Source organism: Hydractinia symbiolongicarpus, chromosome 13, assembly GCF_029227915.1.
Source record: "Hydractinia symbiolongicarpus strain clone_291-10 chromosome 13, HSymV2.1, whole genome shotgun sequence".
NCBI lineage: Eukaryota > Metazoa > Cnidaria > Hydrozoa > Anthoathecata > Hydractiniidae > Hydractinia > Hydractinia symbiolongicarpus.
In genome coordinates this window covers 15,890,843-15,918,608 of record NC_079887.1, presented here as the reverse complement: position 1 = coordinate 15,918,608, position 27,766 = coordinate 15,890,843, and the positions used below count along the sequence as shown (strand labels likewise).

Below are 27,766 nucleotides of genomic sequence, written 5' to 3'. Positions count from 1 at the left end.
CATATATTTAAAAAAAAATTATTAACTTCAGAAATTTAAACTTTTTCTTTATAACATCTAAAAATGTTAATTTGCGACCTGCCTCTTTTAACGAAAGTAACGTCTTCTAAAATTTGAAGCTTGCAGTCAGTTTCGCTAAGGTAAAAGCTTCCAGGATAAACTATTATTCCATTTTATCATTTCGCTACAAAAATATTTAGTGAATAGTTATTTTTTATCAGTGAACAACCTAATTTTAAAAATGGATGGAAGTCCTGGGACGTTCTAAAACTTTATTTGAAAATAAACTAACTTTATATGCAGTTCCTTGATTTTTTTGATCAATCACTGTTTTTGTACATAAACACGTAGCTAAAGCCTAAAATGTTATTAAGTAGTCCTATTTCCGACCAATGAAAGCGTTAGGTTTTATATGGTTAGCTTTTACAAATACCGTGTACAAGAAAGATTCAGAAAAATGAATCAAATACAGAAAAAAGAATACGTTGACCTTAAATACTTTATTCAAGAAATTGTAAATAATTAAAAAATATCTATCGCGACGAACATTAACATTCTCCATCACAGAGAGAAAAAACGTAAATGTGTATCAATTTTACAATTAAACAATGAGTCAATGGAGGAGCGCTGTATCACAGTGAAAAAGTGAAACAAACGACAAATCGCTACTCGTCATCTTTTAGTCTTGAGATATCATACAGGATAACCTGAACGAAACTTAAAATTTTCAAGCTTTTTACAACATGGCGAAAGATATTTACCTGGGAGATGATTGGCAGATCACATTGTGTATTCTGTATGTGATTGGTGCAATCGTCTCAGTATGGATGATCGTTCTGTCTCCCTTTCTCATGGATATGATGGGAGCGAAGCTTTACAAGAGTCAACGCGACAGCAAACACAGAAACTGGCCAAAGATATTCATATGTGTTGTGTTGTTTCAACCTATTACATTTTTAGCATCAGCAGTTGGATTATGGTGGGTTGGAGCTATGGCCGTTTTACCACCAATCCACTTTGTTATTTCAATCGTGTGTTTGTTGGCTATTGATTTTATACGAGAGGAGACTCCATGGGAGAAAAATTACAAAAAGATCGTGAATAAATGGTAGCTAAATTCGACGTTCTGATAAGCTTTACCAACTGTAATGTAATTATAAAACAATTCTCGTGTGAAGTCCAACTTAGTTATGTCACATTTTCTAAGTAGAAAAATCTCTTGTTGTTCTTGTTCGCATTTACTTGTTAGCCGTGTCTTTTTCTCTAATTTTATGAAACACTTTAATATTTCGCTAAAATTAACCCTTCTTTATTTAGTACTACTTAAAAAAACAGCAGAAATAGCCTAGTTTTTAAAACCAGGGTGAAAATCAAGAAACCCCAGCTCTCATTTAAATTCTCCTCGATGTTTTCACAAAAAATTTTTTGTTCGAAAAGATTTGTTTTTCGAACTTAAAAACTCACACTACCTTGTTTCAAGCAATCATTTCACAAAAGTACAAATTTTTCCGACATTTGCACAAATAATTTGCATTAGTTATTATTTGCTGAATTATTTATTTATTTATTTAAAAAGACAAATGTATAAAATGTACAATAATACATGCAACGTACTCACTGCATTTCTTGCTAAAAAAATGTCCGAAGAATTCTTTCCCGCAAAAACTGGATTTCAACTTTTCATTGAGAAGCCATGTCAATTGCCAGAACTTTGATTCGTCTATAAACTTTTAGTCTTACTTGGTCAAGTTTACTTTTGAATCTTGTGTAATCAAAATAAACAGGGTGCGCATGCTCATGTACTCGTGCATGGTACACTTCTCTATTTATTTTTAACCTTCCAGAAAGTTAAAAAATGTTGCATTTCCTAAACCTATTTTCATCCTCCTAGCTTGAACAGTTCCCTCGAGATCTTTCGTTACAAGCCATAAATCTTCACAGCTCACGTTACAGAATATTTTTCTTCGTCCACAATGTAACCAAACTTTACACAATCATCAATCCAGTTTTTTGTAACCAGTTTTATTTTACTGTCTACGTTTGCTAACGTCTTTTTTGAATCTGACGTGCATACTATATGTGTCGTGTCGGACGTCAAGTAACGATCAATGTCACCATCGTATGCAATGACATAACGAGATAAACGCTTTTCCTCTACCGGATCATCGAGACCGTGAAAACAAACTTGATAATTCAAAAACATATCGGGCAACGAATCTAAACAAAAACGAATGTTATTTTTCAAGTAGCAAACAAAAAAACAAACAAACAAACAAACAAACAAACAAACAAAAAAACAAGTTTACATCTCATTGGTCAAACGCAAATATCAAGCATGTGCATAAACAATAAAACAATAAAATTTTTAGACAAACACGAAACCTTATTTCAAATTTGAGGTAGTTAAGGCCTGTTTGCGCCAAAATGTTTCTTTTTTTTTGAAAATCCTAAATGATCACATTCTAGCATTTATTGATAAGTAACTTAGTGTAAAATATCGAATTCTGATGAACGGATCTGGAGATGAGCTGTGACAAAAGTAGATAAGGATGTGGAGAAACCCTTTTTTTAGCTAATTTTGGGTCGTTTCAGGTTCGTTGCCTAGCAACCAGATTTTTCCTGCATACGGAATGAAGTGAAATTTTTTTCAAATATCTTAAAAGCTTACTTTTTAGCTTTTATTGATAAGTAACTTTGTGCAAAAAATCAGAAAAAACTCATGAGCAGATCCAGAGAAAAGCTGTGGCGTACCGACCCCAATTCATAGGTCACCAAAAAATAACTCCACAAACGCATTCTAACCTGCAACACCAGATTCATTAGCTTTTATTGCATCATCGTCTCCTTGCTTAGAGGTCGTCGCTTGATTCGTCGCATTTGGTGGTGTCTGCAAGACAGTTGACTTGTGTCGTTTAAAGTAATATCTTAATGACATATAGTTAACGAAATAAATATTTCTTTTAGGTCCTGTATTTATGTATTAATACTAACATCCAGTCGAGTTTAATTGATGTGAATTTGAAATCACAAGATTCACGTCACGATTTACCTCGAATACTACTAACTGGGAGATAGCTTTCATAATAGGCGGTAATAGCCGACCAGTCAACTATTATTTTTATTTTTCCTGACCTAAATCAAAGTTCTTGACTACCCTTTGCAAAAATTCCTTATTTATATCCCATCCAATGCACTTTTCAATTAACACGTTGCTCAGTTGACAACAAAAATACAAAAATTTGAAATTCCCTAACTTTTCCAGGTTTTTTGCAGGTCGCTGGCCGCCATGTATAGGAGTGCAAATTCGTAAAAGCATACGTGGAGTGAGTTAGCATATTGAAAAGGATACACGAACGTGCGTATCTTTCTCTGTGCGAGGGATTTCTTGATCAACTTTTCTGTACCATACCAGTTAAAATTTGGTGTGTTGTAGCCGATGCGAGGGAAGTGGATGCTCGCTAAAAAGAAATATCGTAGCATTATATTAATTAAACTAAAAAATATCAAACAATAATGGTTTTATGAACCAGTAAATAATCCTTATTATTTTCCGGCAAAAATGCTCATACGTAAATGTTGTCTGAGTTTTTCAACCAACAGTTGAAGAAGCATGACGCCGTCCCTAACCGTGGAGGGCCAGGGGTCAAGGAGGGTTACCATACCTTAAATTTATAACATAGATTTTCCTAAACAGAATAAATTGAATATACCCGAGGAAACAAGTCAAAGTCGGGAGTCAGCAGCATAAGATGGGAAATATTCAGTTATTATATCTGTACAGGCGAACTAATTTTTGCGAAAGATTTAGTAGATGAATCAAAAAGGTCAATCAAGGTGCAGAATATGTTATATCCTAGTTTTGCATTTTAGAAGTTTAATTTCTTTTTGGATGTTCTTTTCACTGGAATTTCGTCAATAAAGAAAATATGGCGCAACATAACTGTCTAGGAAGTTTGTCATGTTTTTTCAGCAGAATTAATTTTTCCAGAAACATTCGGATGGTTTAAGGCCCACATATACTAGAGAAAATATTATGAAACTATTATATAAGCCGTGCTCATAAACATGCGACAATATTCTCACGACGATTTGGAAATAAATATTTTTTTATTTCCCATCATTTTACATTGAAAAAACTTGTTATAAACATGTTCGAATTGATTTAACACAAAGTGCGGAGTTCAATACAACCACCAGTCCAGCCTAGTGAAAACTTAAATCAACACAGCGTGATGTGGTTACATATACCACCTTCAGCACCAATCCTCTCATTATCATCAGGGCTCTGCTCACTTGCAATACCATACATAAAGTATAAACTTCTGTATAAATAATAAAAGAGCCTCGGGACGAAGCGTTAAATCATATTGAATGCAAAATACGAGCGCGTTCAGATTGTATGGAAGCTGACAAGAAATTAATCGAACTAAGTTATTAATTTATTCAACATGGTACCGCAAGTAACAGAGCGTCATTTGAAATGAAGTGTATTGCTCATTTGATTCGTAACAGATTTAGTGGAATAACAAAGATTTTTTTTCCGAAGCAAAAAAGGTGTGAGTAAAAACATTTTTCAGCAGAGCGAGACTAAAGAAAAACAAAAAAGAGATATTAGATGGTTTCAAGACATGTAGGTTAATCTTTGTGATACAAATCTTCAGATTCAGTTACATAAACTTTGTATAAAATGGAAAAATTAAATGCCAAAGAAACAAGCTCTCCAATTGCAACGAAACCTTTGCATTTCTTGTGGTGGGTTGCATGGGGATTGATCGCATTGTGTTTTATGATGTTCACCGTAAAATATTACCTTGAGTCAAGCAAGTTGGCAGATACTGGGCGTGTCCAATCACAAACGAATTGGATTCTTCGCAACATTGGTGAAGGAGGTATACTAAACTTTTTTTGTATTTTAATTACTTTGAGAATAAAATTTTAACAATTCTCAAATAAGAAAGAACCATTTAACTGGCTAGCTTAGCCATTTAAGACAAATCGGAAAGTTAGAAAGCATCCGTGATGTCCAGTATAACACGTTGCAGGGAAGAAGAGGTTAGGATGGTAAACCTTTATTATGATTAATATCTTAACTTTTTGACACATTGTCAACTTTTCATGAGTCCCCTAACAACTGTGAGTATTAAGATAGCTGTCAATAAATTTAAAAAAAAAATATCATTGATTGGTACATTCTCCACAACGTTATGTTATACGAAACGCAGATATTACAAACTTCTCCAATCTGCTGGTCTGTAAAGATGAGGTGGTGTTTTCTGTATTTAGGTCGTTTAAAAGAATCTCTACGCCGAAAGAGAAGCGTACCAGATAAAAAACCGTCAGTTAAAATGCAGCGGCGCCATGTGCCGCCGAGAATATTTCAATACTACCTCATGTTGCTTGACCACATCGAAAAAGGTAACGCATTCAAAGCAAACCGTACTGACATTGAAAAAAAGTTCATCCATAGCGTTGAGAAATATTTAAACGAGACGAAAGATACAGAGTCGAGCGGCGTTAAACTTCCGACAACATTGACCAGGGTCACACGAGATATGAAATCAAAACACACAGACACAAGAACAAAACATCGGAAACATAAACATACACATCCACACTCGCACAATAGCATGCATGGTCACATGACAAAGCAAAAATCATTCACAACCAAAAAACATACGAAAACTAAATTGTACAGCACAACACAACCGTCGTATTTGAAAACACTGGCGATTTTGGAGAAGGAAATCTACGGCCGTACATTCCCTCATAGCACAAAGAAGAAAAATATTAGCCCAATAGCAACTTCGGATATTTTCGCGGATGCATATGCGACCCCGTCTGCAAACTTAATTCCAAAAACTGTGGGCACTTACAAAAAGACAAAATTACCAGGATCGACTTATAGACACAATGGGAACACTAAATTTAGCAAATCTCAATTGCAAGCCACAGAAAATCTACCAACAAGCTCCAAAGATATTTTTCCAATGTGGAATAAAAGCCTTACTGACAATTTTACTATGTCGAAAAGATACGCAAACACTTCATTACAGTCTACACCAAGTACTAGCACAGCCAATAATTCAATACTTCAATATACCGCAGCATCATCCACGCTATCGAGAAGTGACACTCATAAAAAAGTAATTACGCAGACATGGAATACCACTCAAGAATTAAATACCACGCAAAAGATAATCAAAGTACAAAGTACGAACATAACGTCGAAACCAAATACCAAATTAAATACCAATCAGAGTGTGAATACCACGCAGGATACAAGCAATGAAAGCGTGCGTACTGCAAAAGTACCCATTATCGAACGGACTATAAAACACACGCAAAGACTAAACGTTACACAAGCATTAAATACCACACTCACTGCACAAATGAAAAATATGACTTTAAAGCGTACCACAGAAGTGCCTATTATCAGACAAATAAGTTCCACACAAACAATAAATGTCACGCAAACATTAAATACCACACAAGTATCGAATACCACGCAACCACATCAATTTATCAAAAACGAAACCGTACTCAAAGGTAATGTCACGGATATTTCAAGCCACGGAAATGTTACAGATGCATCTCGTGACAAGAATACTACGGATTATTCCAATGGAAACGCCTCAGAGACTTTGCGCTTAAATCGAAACAACATAACAGAAATATTGGATAAAAGTGATGTAACGAACGTTTCGCATTTTAATACAACGGAACATCAAATTAAAAATGTCTCCGATTTACCACACATTAGTAATACATCCATAGTAACGACAGCACCACGCGTTAATGCCACCCCCAAAGTACATCATTATAACAATACATTTATCGAAACACCGATAAATAACACGTCAAAAACGCGGGATTTAAACACAACCGTCTCGCAGTTCAACAGCACCCTGAAAAAAGTTAAAGATCCTGTTCATGTTAAAGTATTTCTTACACCAGATAATCAAAACGAGACAGAAGCACTGTCTAAAAAATTCACTTCGAATTCCACAAGTATGGAAAAAAGTGTCAACAACATCTCACATGCAGGTTCAACACAGAAGACACAATTGATAAACGCCACACAGGGCGTGTCCACAAAATGGAACGTCATGCAGAATATCATTACGAATTTAAGTACGACACATGTCACAAATAATTCATCGCCATACAATTCCACAATGAGTCCATTCAAACCAAGCGCGTTGAAAACTCAAAACTTTACTAAACGAGTGAACGACACACAGAGATTAAACACCACAGAGATACCACGCGTTACGTATACATCATCTGGCAGTACCATCATGACAAATTTCACGCAGATGTATAATACCACTACTCCAAACATATTTGCTAATAAAACTAAACTACACAATGTAACCAGACCTTCAGTTCATGTTAAAGTAATAGTCACACCTGAAGAAACAAGCAATCAAATAACGCCAAATGTCACAAATACACCGCGCAATGTAACCACCGCTAAATTATGGAACGCAACAGATAAAATTATGTTAAATACCACGGATGGTTTGTCCCGCGTTATAAATAATACAGAAACGCCTGTAACAAAAAAAACAAACGCAGAATTGAATAAAAGCAAGGAAATAACAAGTAGCATTAAACAATTCCACAAAAATACAATCCAATTACCAGAGACCAAAAACTCAACTCAATCACTCGATAAAAATTCTCTCAATATTAATACACATGTCCAAAATGTCACCGATGTGTCACGCAGCGTCAACCAAACAGTGTCTGCTCCGACAACAGCTCATAGCGTTTTAATAACTGTCGAAACTCGAAATGAAACCACACAAACAACTGAAGTGCTCCAAACCACACTAAATGAAGTAAACAGAACGGTTGCCACGGCAACAGGGATAAATAGAACCGATACGGCTTCCACGAAAACGGCGATAAACAACACCAAACACGTCAACACAACTCTTTCCCACAAAAAACATAAAACCTCTCCCGTCAAAATTAAAATTGCAGTCACAGAAGACAGAATAAACATCACAGCAAAGCCGAACATCACCGACGCGTCAGTACACACGACACATTCGACAACATCCCGTGGTACCGAAACATCGAAAATATTAGAAACAAATCAAAGACAAGAAGGACTAAACGGAACGTTGAACACGACACAAACAACAAATGCTATCAACAACACGCAGGAATCCATGTTAAACACGACTGCTGAAATAAACGACTTGATTGACTCGATAACCTCTGGTTACCTTGATAAAAACGAGTCAAAGACAATTGTAAATAGCACAAGTGATTTTGGAGATGAAAAGTCATCAAACAGTAAGGGAAAGCAAAATTTTGGTGATGTGGGCACATCAAACAATAAAAGCTCACAACTAAATTCATTCGGTGATGTTGGCACATCAAATAACAATACAGAAACACGTACACCAGAAGCTAAATTACGCACAACCGTCACTTCTAGTATAGTTGACAACAACGACTTACTATTAGATTTACTCACAGAAACCCTGGGAGTACAAAAGAATACGACAGTTACACCAGAAACCAACATTCAAAAATTTACTAATAAATCACATGGAAAACCTAATCCGGCCTCTAACGCCCATAAAACCCGCCATTATTCAAATACGCCCACAAATCCACATCCAACCCTAAAAGCAACTCTTTCAAGCGTTGCAATGATCCCATTGAATTCATCGCTATGGCAGTGGACGACAGACAGCTCAGATTTTACTGATCACGAAGAAACAAGACCAGGAAATGCAGGCATGACACCAACACGTAAACCACCAATCACACAACCGCAAGTAACGCAAACACCAATTACTACCTTGCAAACAAACCAATCAAAAATTAACACTACGCAGGTTTTAAACGCAAGTAAAAAACAAACAACGGAAGACAACAGTAAACACACCAACAAACCAAAACCTGCAATTAATTTAGTCGCTACACCGACTACCATTTTGAAGACCTTAAAAACTACAGATCGTAGTGGAGCAAGTAAGATATATACAACAGACTCAAGTACGACATTCACGAGTAAATCCACAACGAAACTCCATAGCATTTACAGTTTACCATCAGATTTGGAGGAATTCTTCGACACAGTTACAACTGACGCAAGCGATGCTACGACAACAACAGAATCAACAACCCATAAAACCGCTCCGATTCACACGCAACCAATCACGATGGACGTTCTTAAAAATAAAACTGACACACATTCAACTGACTTTGAAGCAGTCAAAAAAACCGTAACGACAAAGAGTGTAGTAGCTACGCAAAGAATAGCAATGACAACGAAAAAACCGAAGGTGAAACGCCAATCAGAAGATACGGAGTACTATACCACACCAATCAAAAGAAAGACGAAAGTCACAAAGAAAATACTGACAGCTTTCCCACCATTCAACGCAATTACCAAACAACGCAAAAACGGAACAAAAACTTGGGGAGATTTAAAAAATACGATACCAATAAATCAAATGAATTCTACCAATCAAAACATTCAAACAATTCACATGCAGCCTATGACAACGGCTAATACAACAATGGCATCAATGACTGATGTCAGAAAATCTAATGATAGTATTCCTTTTAAAAATGAAACTAACACACATTCAACTGATTTTGAAGCAGTCAAAAATACGGTAATCACAAAGAGTGTAGTAGCTACGCAAAGAATAGCAATCACAACGAAAAAACCGAAGGTGAAACGCCAATCAGAAGATACGGAGTATTATACCACACCAATCAAAAGTTTTCCCGCGCAAACTAAATTTCGCACGACTGAAGCCACAAAGAAAATACTGACAGCTTCGTCACAATTCAACGCGATTTCCCAACAACGCAAAAACAAAACAAAAAGTTGGCGAGATTTTATGGATAGGATACCGCTAAACGGAACTAATTCCACATTTTATCAGAATGTCTTAATAAAAATTTTAACAGATAATAATAAACAAGAACAGACAACAGACGTTCGAATTGGTCTCATCAAATATTTGAAAAAAATTATCAAAAGTCTCGATGATGAAAAACCAGTTCCACAAGCAGAGGTAAGATGAAAATACCTAAACTCGGTTGCCTAAGTCTCAAAGAAAGCTTAATGCAAAAATGTGCACATAAAAAGTATGTTTTGAATTATTTAACTGCTCAAGTGTTTCAAATTTTGTTTTTTTTACTAGATTTTCACAACGACCTCTCCAGTATACAAGCTTCACTGGGACTGCCACAAAGGCGTAACACGGTGGAGTACAGCTTACGTCATTGGAATGAGTCGCTTTCTGCAGTCACATAACGTAAAATGTCGTGATCACGAGTTTCTTCAAGAGTTTCAACTTGTTGACAACAAAGAACAACTGTTTCCTCTTTTTAGATACGAATATATATGTTGTAAAATGTCTTTAAAGAAGAAACTAAAATGATGCACATTACTAGAAAGATACCTAACATAACTAAGAATGGTCATACACATAGGAATTACAACTTGTAACAAAGCACACGCACAATATCTGCACGCACGTATATTACACGATGTATAATGAAAACGCAGTCTAACCGAGAAATCGAACTAGCTTGCGAACTATTTTTTATAAACGTGGAGAACACAAGCAACCGCCTTTTTTCGACGCACTCACATACGCACGCAACAGTTGTAAAATAGTCTTGTAGTTAGCTTTTTTATTATATGGAAAATATAAAGTATATTTCGTATTTGTAAATTGTTATATTTTTTCAAGCCCGCATCGCTGAAAAAGTTTTACAAGTTATAAACATTTATTTCTCAAGATTGAAAGAATATAAAGTTGTAACTATAAAATTTGCGCATAATAAAAAAGCTTAACCGAAAACCTGGTGAAACGAGAAAAAATAACCAAGCTACCTCCAGTTTCTTTCGCTACATGATAAATCTTCTCCAACCCTTCGTTGAGGTGATTCATCAACAAGGGAGAAAGTTGATTTTTTTTATTTCGTGTATGCACAACAACTAAGGCAACCTGGAACAAAGAAGAAAAATTTCGTAGCCTACAAAAAGTCTTATAGCTTTAACACACGCCTAAGGAATCTTCTTGCAGTCTTAAGGTTGCTTAGCCTACAGTGTTAGTACTTATTTTTGTATATAAGTTTAGCTCACGTGTAATTATACCAAACCATTATTTAAACTAAAATTAAACACATTAATAGGCTAGTTGGCGAAAACAACCTGACACTTATCGCTTATGGAGTCCAGTGTATACTTAGCTTTATTGTGTACGTGTTTCTTTTGCAAAAAAACAAACAAAAAACACATGAATAAGGAGGTTATAAGTTGAGACAAAGTTATTAAATCTTTGCTTTCGGATTTTCTACCATCAACACAGTGGTTAAAAGTAACAAAAATTTTTGAAACATACGTAAACACATGGTTGGTCATCTACCATTTTTACAAGGTGCACATCTCCTAGTGAAAGATCTAAACGAAATATAGGTATGCATAAAACAACAACTACAAAAATTGCCACATAACACTCAGTCACTCAGTCTAAGATGGCATCATAAAAAATCCCAGAACCTAAAAAAGAGCTAAAACGGTTGAACATAAACTCTGGCATAAGAAAAACAGTTTTAGATGTGTAAAAATACTTGAAAAAAGCAAGAGAAGGCTAAAAATATGAATTAGGAACTGTTAACATGAATATTTGAAGAAAAAACTTTTGTCTTATTGTCTTTCTGACCACCGGTCAACCAAGAGTTACAATGACAACAACCGTGACGTTATACCCAAATTTCTAGACCAACTTAAAAATAATTAAAAGTCACCAAATTTAAACCCGTAGAACGTTATGCTTCAAAAGTTATTTTAAAAAAGTTGGAAGGGGCCGAATATAGTTAATATTTTCACCTTTTACTTTTGCTGCAAGTTCGTATTGTTTTCCAGGTGTGTTTGAACGATTATTAATAGCTGTGAATAAGCCACCACTTCCCCAATAACCTGAATCATCTTCAACAAAAAAAAAAACAGCAGGGCTCAGTAAAAACAAACTTTACCTTACTAAAAAAAATTTCAAACTTATCTACACGTCTGGTTAATTAAGTAAAAATCGTGCAGCATGCTGGGATGGCTACTGATGTTAGCTGAAGAGTTAGAATTGTAGAAGATATCGCCTCCGTATACATCACACTGAGAAAAAATAACAAAAGTAGAGCTAATAACAAAACTTCGCAAACTACTTTAATAGGATAAATCTTCGCGGGGATTAAATTTCGCGGTTGTGCTCTTCCGCGAAATGTTAGCATTTCGCGGGGACTTATTTTTGCGGATGAGGGATGTTTTAATTTTTCGCGGGAACTTAATTTCGCGGATGAGGTCATAATAGCAATTTTTGAAAAAATAAGTTGTCAAATGGGTTCGGGGCCGAATGGCACTGTCTCATCGACCCTTGTTACACCTTTCATTTCTACACCGACCGAGACAAAATGTAGTTTTGCATTTTAGTTCTAAGCTCTTTCCACACAACTATAACGTCAGGTAGAACATACCAACTATGGGTAGAATAACCACAACTAGATAAAAAACGAAACGAATGAATTCAAAAAAGCTGATTCTTCATCCGCTACTACTATTTCACTTCGTGGGGGGATGTAAGGAACTTTCAATTGTTCATCCGTGAGGCTGGAAAGAGAACTCAAATTCGGTTGATCATCTGCATTAGAAGCTGGGAGCAAAGGATCAATATCCTTGAAAGGGGTCAACTGATTCGAAACCTTTTTTTCTCTTATCATCTTCAATACTCGGTTGAAAAATTAGGCCTACAAAAAAGAAAGCCTCAGGGACTTTGAAAACAAAGAAAAATTAAAATTTAAAATTTTCGCAGGGACAAATTTTCGCGGATGGCCTGATTCAAAAATTTTCGAAGGGACATATTTTCGCGTACCCAAATCCGCGAAATGCGAGAAACTTAATCCCCGCGAAAATTAATCCCATTAAAGTAGCTCATCAAATGTTCTTAAAGATGATAAGGTGTAAAAGTTTTATGAGTATGTGTACACATTTTTTTCAGCACTTTTCTATGTTCGCAAAATCCCCCAAGGGATGTTATGTCGCAAAATTTAGAACAATTTGTCCTACCGACGCAGTGAACTACAATAGCATCTTTCAATCCTAATTGCTGCGGTCTTGTTACATCTCCAACAACATAATGCAGTTGACCGTAATCTTCCCCCTCCTCTTCTTCCTCATCCTCACAAGATGAAACACTATCATCGTCATCATCTGGAAGATCAATCTTACACGATGTGTAGTTGTGTGACTGCCATAACTTCTTACTATGTTAAATACATGAAAAAAAAAACGTAGTGAAAAATGTGATGTAAAAACCAAAAGAAATGTTAGGTATTATTCAATATTAGTTAGATAAAGCTTCATAATAACAAATAGGCATTAAAACTAACACGGGGATGATGGTCTGTGGTATAAACTTAAGAATGGTATAAAAAAAATTAGGTAAAAAGGATAGTATATAATAACACTTCTGAAAGGATTTTGGAAGAAGCTAGAAATACAGAAAACTATCTGATAAAAATCACATAAATTAGGACAATTTAGGAATAAAAAATTTAAGGAAATATTTTCCATTTCCGCTTTTTACATAAAGTGCTTGACTTAAAAGTCCATTATATTTAAAGAAAACTGATTTAAAGAAATAACTTTGAGAGCCCTGCGTTTTCTATAGGAATAAAAAAACATATCTCCAGTCCAAAAAGGGTGACAGCGAGCAGGTTACTCACATTTTATCCAATTTTCGTTCTTCTTGAAGTTTGATTCTTTTGGCTTTATTTTCTTCTCGCTATAACAACGACATAAAATAGAGCAAGTACATGTTAGTCTGTACACAAACAAAACTTTAATAAAAGTACTTAAGAAAGAGACTGAGATTTCTAACCAGGTAATCTGCCTTATTGAAAGAAATAGAGTAGTAATATAAAATCTACGAAAACTTTCTTCACTACCTTCAGCCGAAGTTGCTGCTTTTCTTCTTCAGTTAGCACACGTCTTTTGCGTTTACCGTGGTCAGGAAGGTAGAGCGTCACACTTTGCTATAGCAAGATTCATTGAATAAAAAAGAATATCGAAAACTAACTACAAATAACTTGTAACTCAAAATATTATTTTTAGTATGACATGAGAAACCTTTGATGTTTAGTATATGAAAAATTATAAAACCATACGTAAGCTACTTTTGACATTACATTGATCAGATGTCACTTTTTAATTCAACAATACCTTAGGGTCTTTTCTCAACACTCTTTCGCCTTGCAGTGAAGTTGAAACCGCTATGGAAGAAACATTAAGAATGTGATGTATATGACTCCTTCTCTTAATGGTCAAACAAACAAACAAATAAAAGAAGAAATAATAATAATAAAAATAAATTAAAATAAACCTTTAGCGAGTTCATCAAATATACTTTTATCATCATCACTTGCACATATTTTGGAATAATCTTCTCCTTCGTAAACATACATACTTTCTAAAAGAATTACAATGTCATACAAGAAGAACTAATAAACACAACTAAATAACCAGGCAGCTCGAATTGACACAACTTAGGATGGGATGGAAAAACTGTGCACCATCATAGTTCTTCAGACATTAATATAAACCAAGCTGAACTGTCTGAACCACATGCATACTGAATTGACTGGTAACTACTGGTAGCACATAAAAAATAACAATATTAGTTAAGCACTAAACCAAGTTACACTCTAAACCAAAGCCTAACCTGGAGTTTTTTCATTGTCTTTATTTCCTTCTAATTTTTTTCTCGCAATTTTAGAATCATTTACAACCCATTCACCATTTCTTGATTTACCCAATACTCTAGATGAAACAAAATTATACAGATGTTGACATCTTATGCATGCAAATTAATTAGCACATTGACATTTTAACAATTTATAATATCTATATTATATATTTATATATATCCATATATAATATCTAGAAAGTTATTATCAACTATTAAAAGGGAAAGTGATAATTTCTTATAGCTTTTGTACTTACTTTTCAAAATCAATTTCTTCAAAGGACCTAGAAAAATAAAAAAAACATTTTCTATACTGCGTTCCTGCAAATTAGATTTCTCATATTAACATACATACAGCCTGATTGTAACAGGCTACCTTTAGCATCTGAACTAATCCAAATGTCAAGTGATTTGATGCTTCACTACTGGTGTTATTTGCATAACAGACATTTTTACACCATATATAATATTACGGTATGAGAGTTACACAGTGTCAAGCAAAGCTAATGCATGATTATTCACAACACAAATAATTTATAGTGTCCCCTTATTTACACATGATTTTTACTAAATTCAGCATTTTGATTACTCTTGGAAATCTGTTATGGCAATAAACAATAAATTTACCCATCGTCTGTCTTTAATAAATCTTCTAATCCAAATTTCAGGATGTCACTTAACTAGAAATAAAAAAAATGATATTTTCTTTTTTTAAATGTTTTTTTTACAAATTCCCTTGCTCCAACTCAAAATTCGCCTGACCTGGTTTCAGCATGATTGCCATTCTTTTTATCGATTCAAATTAAAGGAGATTTGATGACAATTTTCAAGCTTTTTTGAGAAAATAATGGTATTTTTAATAAAAAAATTAAAATATTTTAGGACAATTTTATATTTTTTTTGAAGAAATTAAGAAATTAAGAATATGACAATATTGATGTCGTGTGTGAAGAATAATATTGCTCTGCCTATGTACTTCAAAAATGAAAACATGCAACAGGTTGTATAACTAATAATGAGAATCACAATTCAAACTGAGCGCACTGCAACTCCTTCAGTTTTTTTTGTAAAAATAAAAGGTCGTCAGGTCAGATAGATTGATCCTTTTAAAATTGATTATGAGGATAAGAAAACAAAAATAACAAACACTTGATTTTTACAATCCATTGCCGACTTACTTGCAATTCATCTGTTTTTATGCCAATGTTTGAAAACTAAAAAAATAGCTTTTTTACTACATTATCGAACATCTAATACATACAAGTTTAAAAGTAACATTTTTGTCAACGAAACACCCACCTGGCCACCTTCTATGACAGTATTTGTAAGCAATAATTTATTCTTAGCACGATGGAGAATGATCTCATCCACAGTGTTTTTTGCTACCAATCGTATGATCTTAACAGGCCTAAAATGATTTAAAAACTACAAACAATCACGACTGGATTAAAAATCTTATTGAAGCAACAAGAAAAAATTAATTACCTTGTTTGACCAATTCTGTGAGCACGTGCTGCAGCTTGTATATCATTTTGGGGATTAAAATCACTGTCCAGAAATATGACAGTGTCAGCTGTCATCAAGTTTAATCCTTGACCACCTGGAACAAATAACTTCTTTTATAATTGCATAATGGTAAAGAAAGGTTATAAGCATCTGGTGCAGTATAAATGCACAAAAAGTAATTATCAATTGCTGCACACAGAATCTACCATGTTACCAAACACATAGCATTTATAAACTGAAAACCACTACAACAAGCTTTGACCAAAATTTTAAATAATGGAACATTTTCCAAAGGTTTTCCAACTACGCAAGCTAAGAAACTGCCCAAGCTGAAAATTTGTAAAGTTAAGTAACCAAAGCTTAAGGCTGCATAATCTAACAAAAACTTCCAAAAAAACTTTTTGTAACAGAATTATAACGTTTTTTTTTTGAAAATATAACAACAATAAAGTGTCAAGCTTAAAATCTAGTAAAAGTTAAACATTGTGCTATGGAACTTCTTAGCAGCTTTCATGCTGAAAACAGAATGTTGCAACTGAAGTTGAACTGAACAATGGAATTTAGGTTAAAATAAATAGATTTTTATTTTTGTAGAGTTTTGTAAAAATACTACTTTACTTAATACAACACCTTGATCGAAGAAAAATTCAACATTAATCTGACAACAGGCTAATATGGAATTTTAACACCCAATCACCCAATTAAAAATGTGGGAACTGTTGAATTTTTCCTAAATTAGCGTGCCTTTACTTGAGAAAAGTGCCAATAATCTAAAATTTGTGGCTTTAATTCTTAAATTTTTCAGATTTTGATCAATTAAGGCACATCATATGATGCACATTTTATAAACAAAAAATAACTGAATTTTAACGTAACATATACCTGCTCTTGTGCTTAGTAAAAAGAGGAAAGTATCTGCATTCGAGTTAAAATTATTAACAGCAAGAAATCTCTCTTCGCCACGAATCGATCCATCCAATCGCTCATATGTATACCCTGCAATAAACTGACTTTTAATAAATACACATTTTGTAGCAATTTTTCAAAGAAAAAACAACACAAAACATCAAGTTTACTTCAGAGCAAAACAGACCTCGATATCCCAAATAATCTTGAACAATATCCAACATTATAGTCATCTGTGAAAATAATAGAACTTTGTGTCCACTAAAAAAATAACAAAAACAAGTGAAAAGAGCATTCCAAGCAAACGGGAAAGGGATCTACAATCAGTGAGAAAAGATGTTGGCACATGACTGCAAATTTTGAGTTCCGTTATGACAAGTAATAATTTCCACCGTTTCTACATTAGATTTACACAATTTAAACTTGTCAAAGTCCACCTGTCAATGTTTACAGCGAACTTAGGACTTGGGATCTTATGTTATTTGGTTAAATCCAAAAACTTAAAATGTGCTTATTGTTGCTGACGTCAGCATGATTTATTTTTACAATATTTCGGCACTTCCTAATTCAAACATGTTAGAAAGTGCAACTACTGCAATCTGAATGCTGCTTAGCTTGTGAAGTTGCACTATAGAAGTTCACGAAAGGCTGCAAAGTGTTGGCAAGTTAATGCTCTTTCCCAACTTCAAAAAAATGCCCACAAAACTGCAATTGTGCCTAATTTTTCGCTACCCATTGTAGTACGAATTAAAAGTGTACACAGAATAGTTGATAAGAAAAGTTAGGCTTAATATAGGACAGAGTACAAGTAAACAACCAGATTTATCAATATCTATCTTCCAAAAAAGTATGTTGATGTTACAATCAACCACTAGGGAACTCTGAGGTGCATGATCCATTTTAATTTAATGAAATTCTTATACAGCTAAGCAACAAAACTTAAAGTGACAAAATGGTACCTCTGTTTTAATGTCTTAAGCAGCCTATCGAGTAAAAACAATTTTCCTAAAATATAACACAGTTGTTAAGAAATAATTTGTTAGTAATTTATATAACCAAAAATAATAGGAGTGTGTCACCCACCACTAGTATCAATAAGATGTTCGCCCAGCTGAAATGGTTCAGGTTCGGTTCCTATAAGTATAAAAATTCCCATTTTTATGTCCTTATCACAGTGAATGATTCACAGTATTGGTCTAAAATAATAAAGTTTACAGACCTAGATTTGGTGTTAACATTATATTATTTTTTTGTGCACGTGTTTTTTTAAGCAATAATGTATTTGGGCACTAAACACAAGCATCATAAAATCTTTCACACAAAGGGGTTTTCATAAAAAAAAATATTAATAAATAAATTTGCATATCTTTATACTTTCCATACAATTGCAAATCAATTTAATACTCACATGACTAAATGATGCTTAACTTGAACACCTCTAACAAATTTTCCAGTGTGATTAAACAACTTACTTTAATACATACCTGCAAATATATATGGATGATTGCAACATTTACGCAATTGCATCAAAATGTTCATCAATCTCGTTTTGTATCCATGGTCTTGAGCAAAGGCATCTGGTACAAAAAACATTTACATTACACAGTTAACATTTAAAAAAATAGAAAATGCAGACCAAGGAGCAGAGCAAAACAAGGAGCTAGAGACTCTTTTAGGAGTTTTATAGCTTTTTTTGGTATGCATTTTATTATGTTTGAATGCTGCAATACTGTATTTTAAACTTCCCCAATCTTGTTTTACATTAAAATAGCTAAACGATTCCAAATTTAAAATGACTTGGAAATTTACAAATTAAAACACATTACGGTGTCTAGGCAGGTAATCCCATAGATGCCCTTTTTTAACGTTTTGTTATAACTTCTGCAATATGATATTTTTTGGTTAAAATTACGTGTTTTTTATCATATTATGTGACACTTGTTGCCTTGACGACTAATTGGTGACTAGGTGGCCAATTAAAAAAGACCAGGAAGCAAATTAACTATTGTGAATTTTTTTGTTATTATTTTTTTCTTTGTTTTCCTTTTTTTTCTTGCACATTTTCTAGAAAATGTTCATTTTGAGATCACGATTTAGAAATTTTAAAAGCATTTTGATATTCCATGCTGGTAAAGACTGATCACAATTCAAGATTTTTTTAATTCCTGAATTCAATCATTGGAAAGGTTTTGGTAATAAATGTCATATAAGACGATGACAGGCATTTTCTGGGTTATTTTTTATCCACCATCTAAACTTTGCTGATTTTAAGGTTATATTTCACCTAAATCCTTTGTTAAAACAGCTTTATACAATTTCTTCTGTAAGGCAGACATCCCACAGTTAATAACAACTTCTGATTTTTCTGGCAAGTCAGACACAACCTAAAGGAACAAAACATACTATAATGATCCAGAATTTGTTTTTGTTGGACAATAAACATTGTGTTGCGGTATGTAAGATAGACATTCCTTTTCTATAACTAAAGCGATATTTGCAAAAAATTTTAAGATCAGATAGTTTTACTACTTGGCAATTTTTAAGTGATTTAAAAGATACTGGATCACTGCTATGAAAAAGAAATTAATAAATCCAAACAGCAGAAAGCGATACCAGCGAGTGTTCTTTCAATTTAGATTGCAGTTAGGCAATAGTTTGTTTATACTCAAACCCACGCACATTAAATATCAATACACAAAAGTTTATTATTACAAAAAAAAGTGAGTACTATTATTTCTGGCTAGAAAAAATAGTTATTTCTGGATGTTTATCCTAATTCTTAAATAAAGTAAGTACAAAAAAGTTATCCTGGCTGGTTAATCTTCCCTTAAGTGACTGGGTGCTTATCAAATTTAGAGATTTTAGATAGAGTGCATTCAAGGAAAGTTTATGCCAGTCAAATTTACTGTACTTGTTGTTAGCACATGGAGAATTCCACAGGGGATCACCTGTTTTAAATATTCATGTATCGCTATCTCTTGTATCCTTGCCCGCCTGATAGTATGAAGTGATGAAACTTACTTGAAAAGGCGCTGTCAATTAAAACACTGGCTTTTAAATTGAGCAACAGACAGACATGAGTTTATAATATAGATATGTGATTATCATTTTTTATTGAGAATTTTATACAAACAAGTATGGATATCCTTTGCAATGTGGTTCTTACTTCATTCTTCGTTCTCCTGAGAAGAAAAGGTTTAAGCAATCGATGCAATTCTTTTGTTTTGTTTGATGATGAAGATTCTAAATGTTGCAGAAAAACTAACATTTTCTGAACAATCATATATTTTCAACTTTAACCTTAGTTGAAATTAAAAACTTTTATATGTAAAATATTAAAATTCAAGTTAGTAGCTAAAGTCAAATTAAGTACATTCTTTTTAGGATATAAAGCATATACATGTATACTAACCAAGAGCAACTGAAGAAAAATATCGAACAAATTCATCTGAATAATCAAGCTTAAAAATGTCTGATGACAAAAATGATAACAACGCAAAGAGCTAAAACAAATAGGAGAGATAAACAAGAATGAAACATTACTGAAACACAAGTTTAAAAATCTTGCATCAGATTAGTTCTTCAGAAAAAAATCTTTAAACAAGCAGCAAAACTCTGCAAAAAAAATCTCTGAATTAATGTAAATCTTCTCAAAATATAATAAAAAAACAACATAACAAAGTTGCATACTTCTTTTAAGTTATTTTGCACAGGTGTTCCAGTCAATAAGATCTTAAAGTTGATGTCAAACTAAAAATACAGTTCAGTGTTGCAAGTAAATGATCAGTAGAAAAAATCCACTTGATTAGCGAAGTTGAAAGTTACAACATTATGTATTAACAACAATTAACAACATCACTGATGACATGTTGACATACGAAAAAAAAAATTATTAACATGTTGTACCGTTGTTCATCGTTACGGAGATAGGGTTTAAAGATTTTCTGAAAAATCAACCAGTTAGTTTAAAATAGGTTATTAGGATCTTCAAAACCAAACAAAACCTTCTCTTAAGGAACCATTATTCAGGTGTTATTTTGAAACAAGGATTGATGATTTTTTAACACTACTTTTTTAACAATGATTGTATTAATCATACTAGAAGAAAAGGGATTATTTTAAACTACCTTTAGTAAAACTTGATACATCAATGATTCAGAATTTTTTAAACGATGTGCTTCATCAACAACTAAAGTATTCCATCTAAATCTAAAACAAAAAAATCAATATTTGTAAGCAAAAACAGCAATAACAAAAGCTCATTTAAAATCACTCACAATGTTATGTGAAGCACAAAAGAAAAAGTTAATTGGAATAGTTAGCTAAAAACATATATGTGACATTGAACAATGTACAGATGTTTTTTTAAAAATTCAACACATTCAGTAAGAAAACAAGGTATGTGAGTGCGAGGGTATAGGTAGTAGGTAGGCTAGTGTATTACCAGAAAAAGAGGGGGGGGGGGGGGGAGGTGCCCAACAACAATAACGTCATAAAACTTGTTAAAATGGTGTCTGCCACATGACAATTAAGAATCATGCCTCAAGAATCATGTGAGCAATAATTTTTGCCAGTGTTTAGCATTAAATTCCAGTTTTCGTAGGTCTATTGTTTGGCATATATTTTTGGCTATATTCGCTTATTATAAAATACTCAAATTAATTTTTTTTTACTTTGAGTGATTATTCAACTATGTAGCCATAATCCAGCTAAATGTATGCCAATTACGCATAAACTATAAAAAAAATACCTTTTTGTGCATTTTTGGCGAGAATGGGCATAACTTCAGCAAAACATTAACGCCCTGTGGCGTAAATGGGTGCTTGTAGCAAGGGCAGTAAATTTTTTTTGTTCCTCTTTTTCCGAAAATGATGAAAACAGTAAATTTTAGCGTTCACAATAACAAGATTATTTCCCCAAAAAATTAACAAAATATAATACATGCCAAAAGATTATGCTATGTGAAATATATAAACAATGAATGCAAATAAACTTCAAAAAAACTAGCACCTACTTGCACATGAAACTTTCATCTTTCATGCAAAGCTAAAAACAAAAGTAAAGGATTATGTGCTAATGAGTGTTGAAACAATACTTTTATGGTTTGCGTTTTCAGCCTATGAATTCGATAAAGCTGTTTTTTTTCAAAATTTATTGTGTTCAAGAACACAACACAGTCAAACTATAATAGTGTTTGAAAAATGCAGCATATCCTTCGATATAGGCCTTTCAAATACACTTTGGCCTGACTCTCAAAGCCATATCCAGTCTTTTTCTGGAACATTTGAGTAGGTGTACGATGATTCGCACATGTAAATCAAGTAACGGGCGCGATGTAAAACGCATGTGCAAAAAATGTTACGCATGCGTTATGGGCTCTGAGGTTATTTTTGTTGCGCATTCATTTTGCAGTAGAAAAGTAGGGGACGTTTTAAATCGTGAGCCCCAAACACGATGATCGAGTAGACACTGGTATAGCGAATCTCTCAATCTTAACTTCCTTTTCTACATATCCGAAATATTATGCATGACTATACTGTCATTTTTATATTTACTGTTTTTTTTCCGGGCCATAACAAGCAAATAGGCAAAAATATGCTTTGTTTTCAAATTAAAAAAAAATCATCATCCACGTGGCTTAAATAAACTTCAAAATTCATTCAGAAAGTTCAGCTATAACTTAACAAAATTTTTACAGAAAAAAAATTATACCGCACGTGGGGTTCGTTTTTACAGGCATAAAGAAAAAATCCATTAAATTCGGACCTGTTATGGTTTCCAATTGTTTTGTAAAATAAAGAAATTATCTACAATTAAATCCATGATAAAATGTCTATTCCGCCTGTAAGTGCAGTTTTGCAGACTGGCTTCATCTGTGCTCCGTCTGCGTTCACCTCCGCATTAGTTAAGAACCGCATGGCTGGATTTCTTGGTAAGACCTGGTTACCAACAACGAAGGGGCCAGGCAAAAGAGATATATGTCTACGTAGTTCTTTTAACTAAGTCAGGAGTCGGTGAGTTAGCTAGGATGGTCAGGTTGGCTATGAATAGGCTTACTCGTGGATTAAAAGGACCAGGACTATTCAATAATTTCTGAGATCTAAAAGTGGAAATCTATCGGACGTTTTGTCTGACAAGTCTCCAAAAATTATTTCGAGGCTGCCATTGCACGCTACAAATTGGATTTTATAGGTTGATTTTGAAAACAATTAATCACACGCCTAAAACGATTTAGGCGTGTGCCAAGGTGTGCGCGTGCAATCACACGCCTCTCCTGAAAAAGACCGCATATCAGAAGAACACAAATTTTCTAGAAAATAAATTTTTCGCATAGTACCTCATTTAGATGAGGTAAAGCGATTTTAAAAGAAAAGGTGTAGAAATATTAGAAATTTTCTGCAATATTTAATAGGTCTGGTTATTGAATAAAATGATCATATAAAATAATGGTAGTGCAAGGCCTCAAAATGTCCAAATAAACTTTGTCATAGGGTTCAGAGTGTTGATCAGAATGTTTCCCATAGAATACGTAAGTGTTTGTCTTTTATTAATGATATATATACCTCATAAGAAGTAAGCAGCACATCAAAAGGCGGTGTTGCATTTTTCCAGTTTGAACTCTAAACATTAAAAGGCATAATAAATATAATATTGTAAGTAATGAAATTTTAAATGCATGTATGGAGCAAGACAGCTCAAAATTTATTTCTTCTACTAACTATAAAAGTTTTAGTTATGATACAGCTGAATGCACGGATAAATCTTTTATCTTATTTACTGATTAAATAATTCTTACATCAATCATACATAAATTACAATGAAAAAATCTGACAAAACAGAAATCAGATAACACAGGCACAGATGACTTTGTATAACTCTTCCTGTAGCTGCTCACATCTTACTTATAGGGTTTTGTTGCATTAGTTAGCTTATTTTGTTGCATTTGCATGTAAAGACAGTCCTGTCCACTAATAGCTGATTTTCATAAAGGAAAATTTTTATTAATTTAAAATATTGACTTAGAAAGGCTTACCTAAAATATACAAAACTTTTCCTGAATGTTGCACATAAACCACTTTAGAGAATAGCTTCCCATAGAGATACAGAAATAAATAAATACAGTTATGTTAGAAGACATTTACAAGAAACGAAGAAAGAAACTTTACATGGCAGAAGGATTTTGTTTATTGGTATATAGCTTAAATCTAACCACCCATGAACTTCTTATTTATAAAAATATTTGTTTTTTCACAGGAGATAAGCTTTAACTTTTATATAATCTCCTATGTAAAATGTGAGTTATTTTATTGTTGTAAATTATAAGCTTTTTTGACTTTTAATGCACACTCTTCTTTTACTATTATAAATTTTTTAATGTTAACCACTGAAAAAGTAAGCAAATCAAAGCAAAATTGCAGTTCATAGATACCAAATAATTGGATGCAATCGTTTTTCGAATCTCTTCCCTTTGTTCTTTGTTACCAATGTATTTAAGCACTGACATGGAGGGTGCAAATCTATAAAAAGTTAAACAGTATAACATAAGAACGAATATTAAAATTTTTCATTAAAAATTTTTTTATACTTTATATATACACATCCCAGGACAAGCTTGTTTCGCCGCATCACAGCTCATCAGCTGGGCTAGTGTGGGGTTTGAACCGCGAACCTTTCGTAGTTGTTGGTATTGAAACCCTACTTATAAATATTTTACAAAAATATATCTTTATATCGATTTTTTATACTGAAATGTCACAACTTTTTTATATGTAAATTTGAAATAAGTATTAAAACGTTTTAGCCCTATTATATATACCTAGTTTTTTTGAACTCATGCTTAATTAATGAAATTTGATACAGTTGCAGGATATTTTAAAATAAATCCATTCCAGGTGAAAATAATAATTTGTTGACATCACAGGGATCAGAAATGACGTCATACACACCTAAGATAGGTCATTCTCTTTATTTTTAATATACTTTAATTTCTCACATTGGCAATGCTACAACTTTTATTTTTGGTAGGCATGTGGACTGCGTATCAAAAAATGGCTCAGCATCAAAAATGAAGTCATGTCTGCAAAAAGCTTGCCTTTTTTAAAAATTCAGACAAAAATATCTGTAATATTGACACAATATTGCCATTAAACTTTTGGTACATTTGTAGGATATTGCATTAAAAGATGTTAGAGGTAAGGAAGGAAATTATATTGATGTCATTCTGATGGATTAATATTTTCTTCAGATCTGCATCCATATATGTGCTAAAAAACCTCTCGGTAACCACCTAATGACCAACATACTTATATATTCATCAGTAATGTTATATATTTTAATATATACAAAATTTTTAAGCACTCATACATTAATGTTAGTACTTTTCAAAATTCACAAAAATTTTCCCCTGTCTTAAAAATGCAATACCTGCAAACCATAAAAATTTACAATTTTTTTTTCATCACAAGTCCCTACGACAACATTTTAATGTTAGTCTGCTGATTTTAAACTCTTTTTTTATGTAAAAAGCAGTCTAACTGCAAGTTAGACATAAAAAACTAATACTTCTTAGATATTATTTTCACTAAAAATGCTCTTCTAGATCCTCAAAATCCAGTATAAAAAAGGTTTAAGCACTTTGAATTATTAACTTTTTTGAAATATGCTTGTTTACCTTGAAAATTCTTTTTTCCATCCATCTATGACTGATAATGGTGCTATGACCAGATATGGCCCTTTTAGAAATTTATTTTTGGTGTGAAGCAAAAAACATATGGTCTAAAATGTAGAAGAAACACTCAATAAGTCAATATTGTCAAACTTTTTGTTTTTGTTGATGTATCAAATAAAGTTTGCAATGATAAAGCTTGCACTCCTAAAGCTTGGGCAAATAACAAGAATATTGAAATCAATGTTACTATAAAAGTCAAACATATATTATTAAGAAAATTGCTAGGTGTTGTTCATATAGCTATTGAAATCATGCATGATGCAAAAACAGGGGCCACATTACATTCAAACAGTTTGATTGTTTAAATACGAATTGTGGTTGACTAATTCGGACCAACTGTCAATCAATTTAATTCATGCAAGAAGTCGCCAAGTGTTGTGCAGACATCCCTTGTTTTAAACAAAGGAAGTTTGTAGATTATAAATTTAAAAACTTGACTTTGAAAATAAAATATTTTTAATACAAAACAAAAAAAAAGATTGTGAGCGATGCTGGGAAATTTAGGTGCAGTAGCAAACAAAAACTACAATCGCAGTCTTCAGAAAAGGGTCAACTTTTTTTCCCTCACTCTATGTTCACAATAAACATTTCAAATTTATCCATTTTGCTAGCTATAAACACACATTAATTTTAGATGCTTTCTAAAATTCATGGCCTTTTTTCTTGAAATTAAAGATCTCAAAAAACAAAACTTCAGCTAATTATACAGAAATTAAACAAAAAAAATCATTTAGTATATCAAAACATTCATAGTGGCTCTTGCGGGATTTTTTTAAAAATTTTGCTGAAAAGTATGTCAGAGATAGAACATTAGTGGATCAAATTTTCAGACACTTGCTTACAACAGTGTTAAAATGGCACATGTTTTTCTTATGTTTTAAGCCAGTTTTTGCAACACATATTCTTGATTTTTTTCCACTTTCTCTCAAGAATACAGAAGTTTTTTTCTGCTTTTAATGTTTATATATACTCTAATGGCTTTTAAAAATGTAAACAAATGCAAGTGTCTGCAAATCTGTTTATATCTAGTGAACTTTGCATCTCACATACTTTCAAAGGACACTGCTTGCAATAGAAATTTGAATCGGATTTAAATTGACGATTCGAGGGTTGCATTTTTAAACTTTTATGATATACTTAAGCCAATCCATCATAAGAATGCAAAGATGGGTTTTGTTTGCAATCTTCGAGTAAAGCAGGAATATTAATACAGTGTGCATGCTAACATTGCATGGATATTGTGATATTAACAGTACACTCAGATATTGAGAAAACACACATACATACTTGCAGGGTCTTGCCCAAGCCCATCTCATCACCTAAAATAACTCCATGTTTACCTCTTTGAGCACAACAAGATAACAACCAGTTTACACCAAACAACTGATAATCTCTTGGAATAACATTTACAAGACCTTCTTTAAATAAATCATTCTCTATCACCTGATTACTATTCATATTAGGATTCAACAAAGATTTTAAAGCATTGTTTATTTTCTCCATAGTCCTGGTAATGTGTGTAGTTCCTAGAAAACACCTGAGAATTAAAAAATATTGCTAAAGTTATAATTCCAGAATCAGCAGCTGAAATATAAATTTCTACTGCCTTATGATACACATCTAAACACCCTTTATTGAAATAATATTTTGCATTGAGTATCCTATCTTTACTTTATTTTCCTTAAACAGGCCCAAATTTCAAATTAAGGACCTTTCGCAGTGTAAAAAAGCTACGATTCATGATTTTAACATTACATATCCTCCAGGATAGTTAAAGATTTAAAAAAATGTAAGAGCGCTAATGCATCTTTAATTTTTTTCACAAACATTAACAATATTGAAG

The 27,766-nt window shown here is 33.0% G+C and overlaps 1 protein-coding gene across 2 annotated transcripts; it reads right to left on the bottom strand.

The window, feature by feature from the left end:
• Nucleotides 1-677: 677 nt before the first annotated feature.
• On the bottom strand, nt 678-27,613 carry LOC130622875 (chromodomain-helicase-DNA-binding protein 1-like). Of its 2 annotated transcripts, XM_057438328.1 has the most exons (32): nt 27,211-27,613; nt 25,867-25,970; nt 24,625-24,712; nt 23,759-23,815; nt 22,210-22,241; nt 21,323-21,404; nt 20,886-20,945; nt 20,608-20,698; nt 20,362-20,438; nt 19,480-19,579; nt 18,680-18,772; nt 18,279-18,329; nt 18,155-18,200; nt 17,383-17,456; nt 17,172-17,285; nt 16,269-16,383; nt 16,083-16,191; nt 15,962-15,997; nt 15,411-15,463; nt 15,041-15,067; nt 14,760-14,857; nt 14,421-14,507; nt 14,261-14,310; nt 13,987-14,073; nt 13,765-13,823; nt 13,106-13,302; nt 11,879-11,977; nt 11,391-11,449; nt 10,880-10,994; nt 3,350-3,458; nt 2,803-2,924; nt 678-2,217 (listed from the first exon to the last, which is right to left on the bottom strand). In XM_057438328.1, exons 1-32 carry the CDS (start codon nt 27,424-27,426, stop codon nt 1,943-1,945), a joined length of 2,982 nt encoding a protein of 993 aa, XP_057294311.1. In that variant the 5' UTR covers nt 27,427-27,613; the 3' UTR covers nt 678-1,942. The 2 variants fall into 2 exon arrangements, with proteins under 2 accessions (XP_057294311.1, XP_057294312.1); XM_057438329.1 differs by lacking the exons at nt 24,625-24,712; nt 25,867-25,970; nt 27,211-27,613 and adding an exon at nt 24,229-24,618.
• Nucleotides 27,614-27,766: the final 153 nt, after the last annotated feature.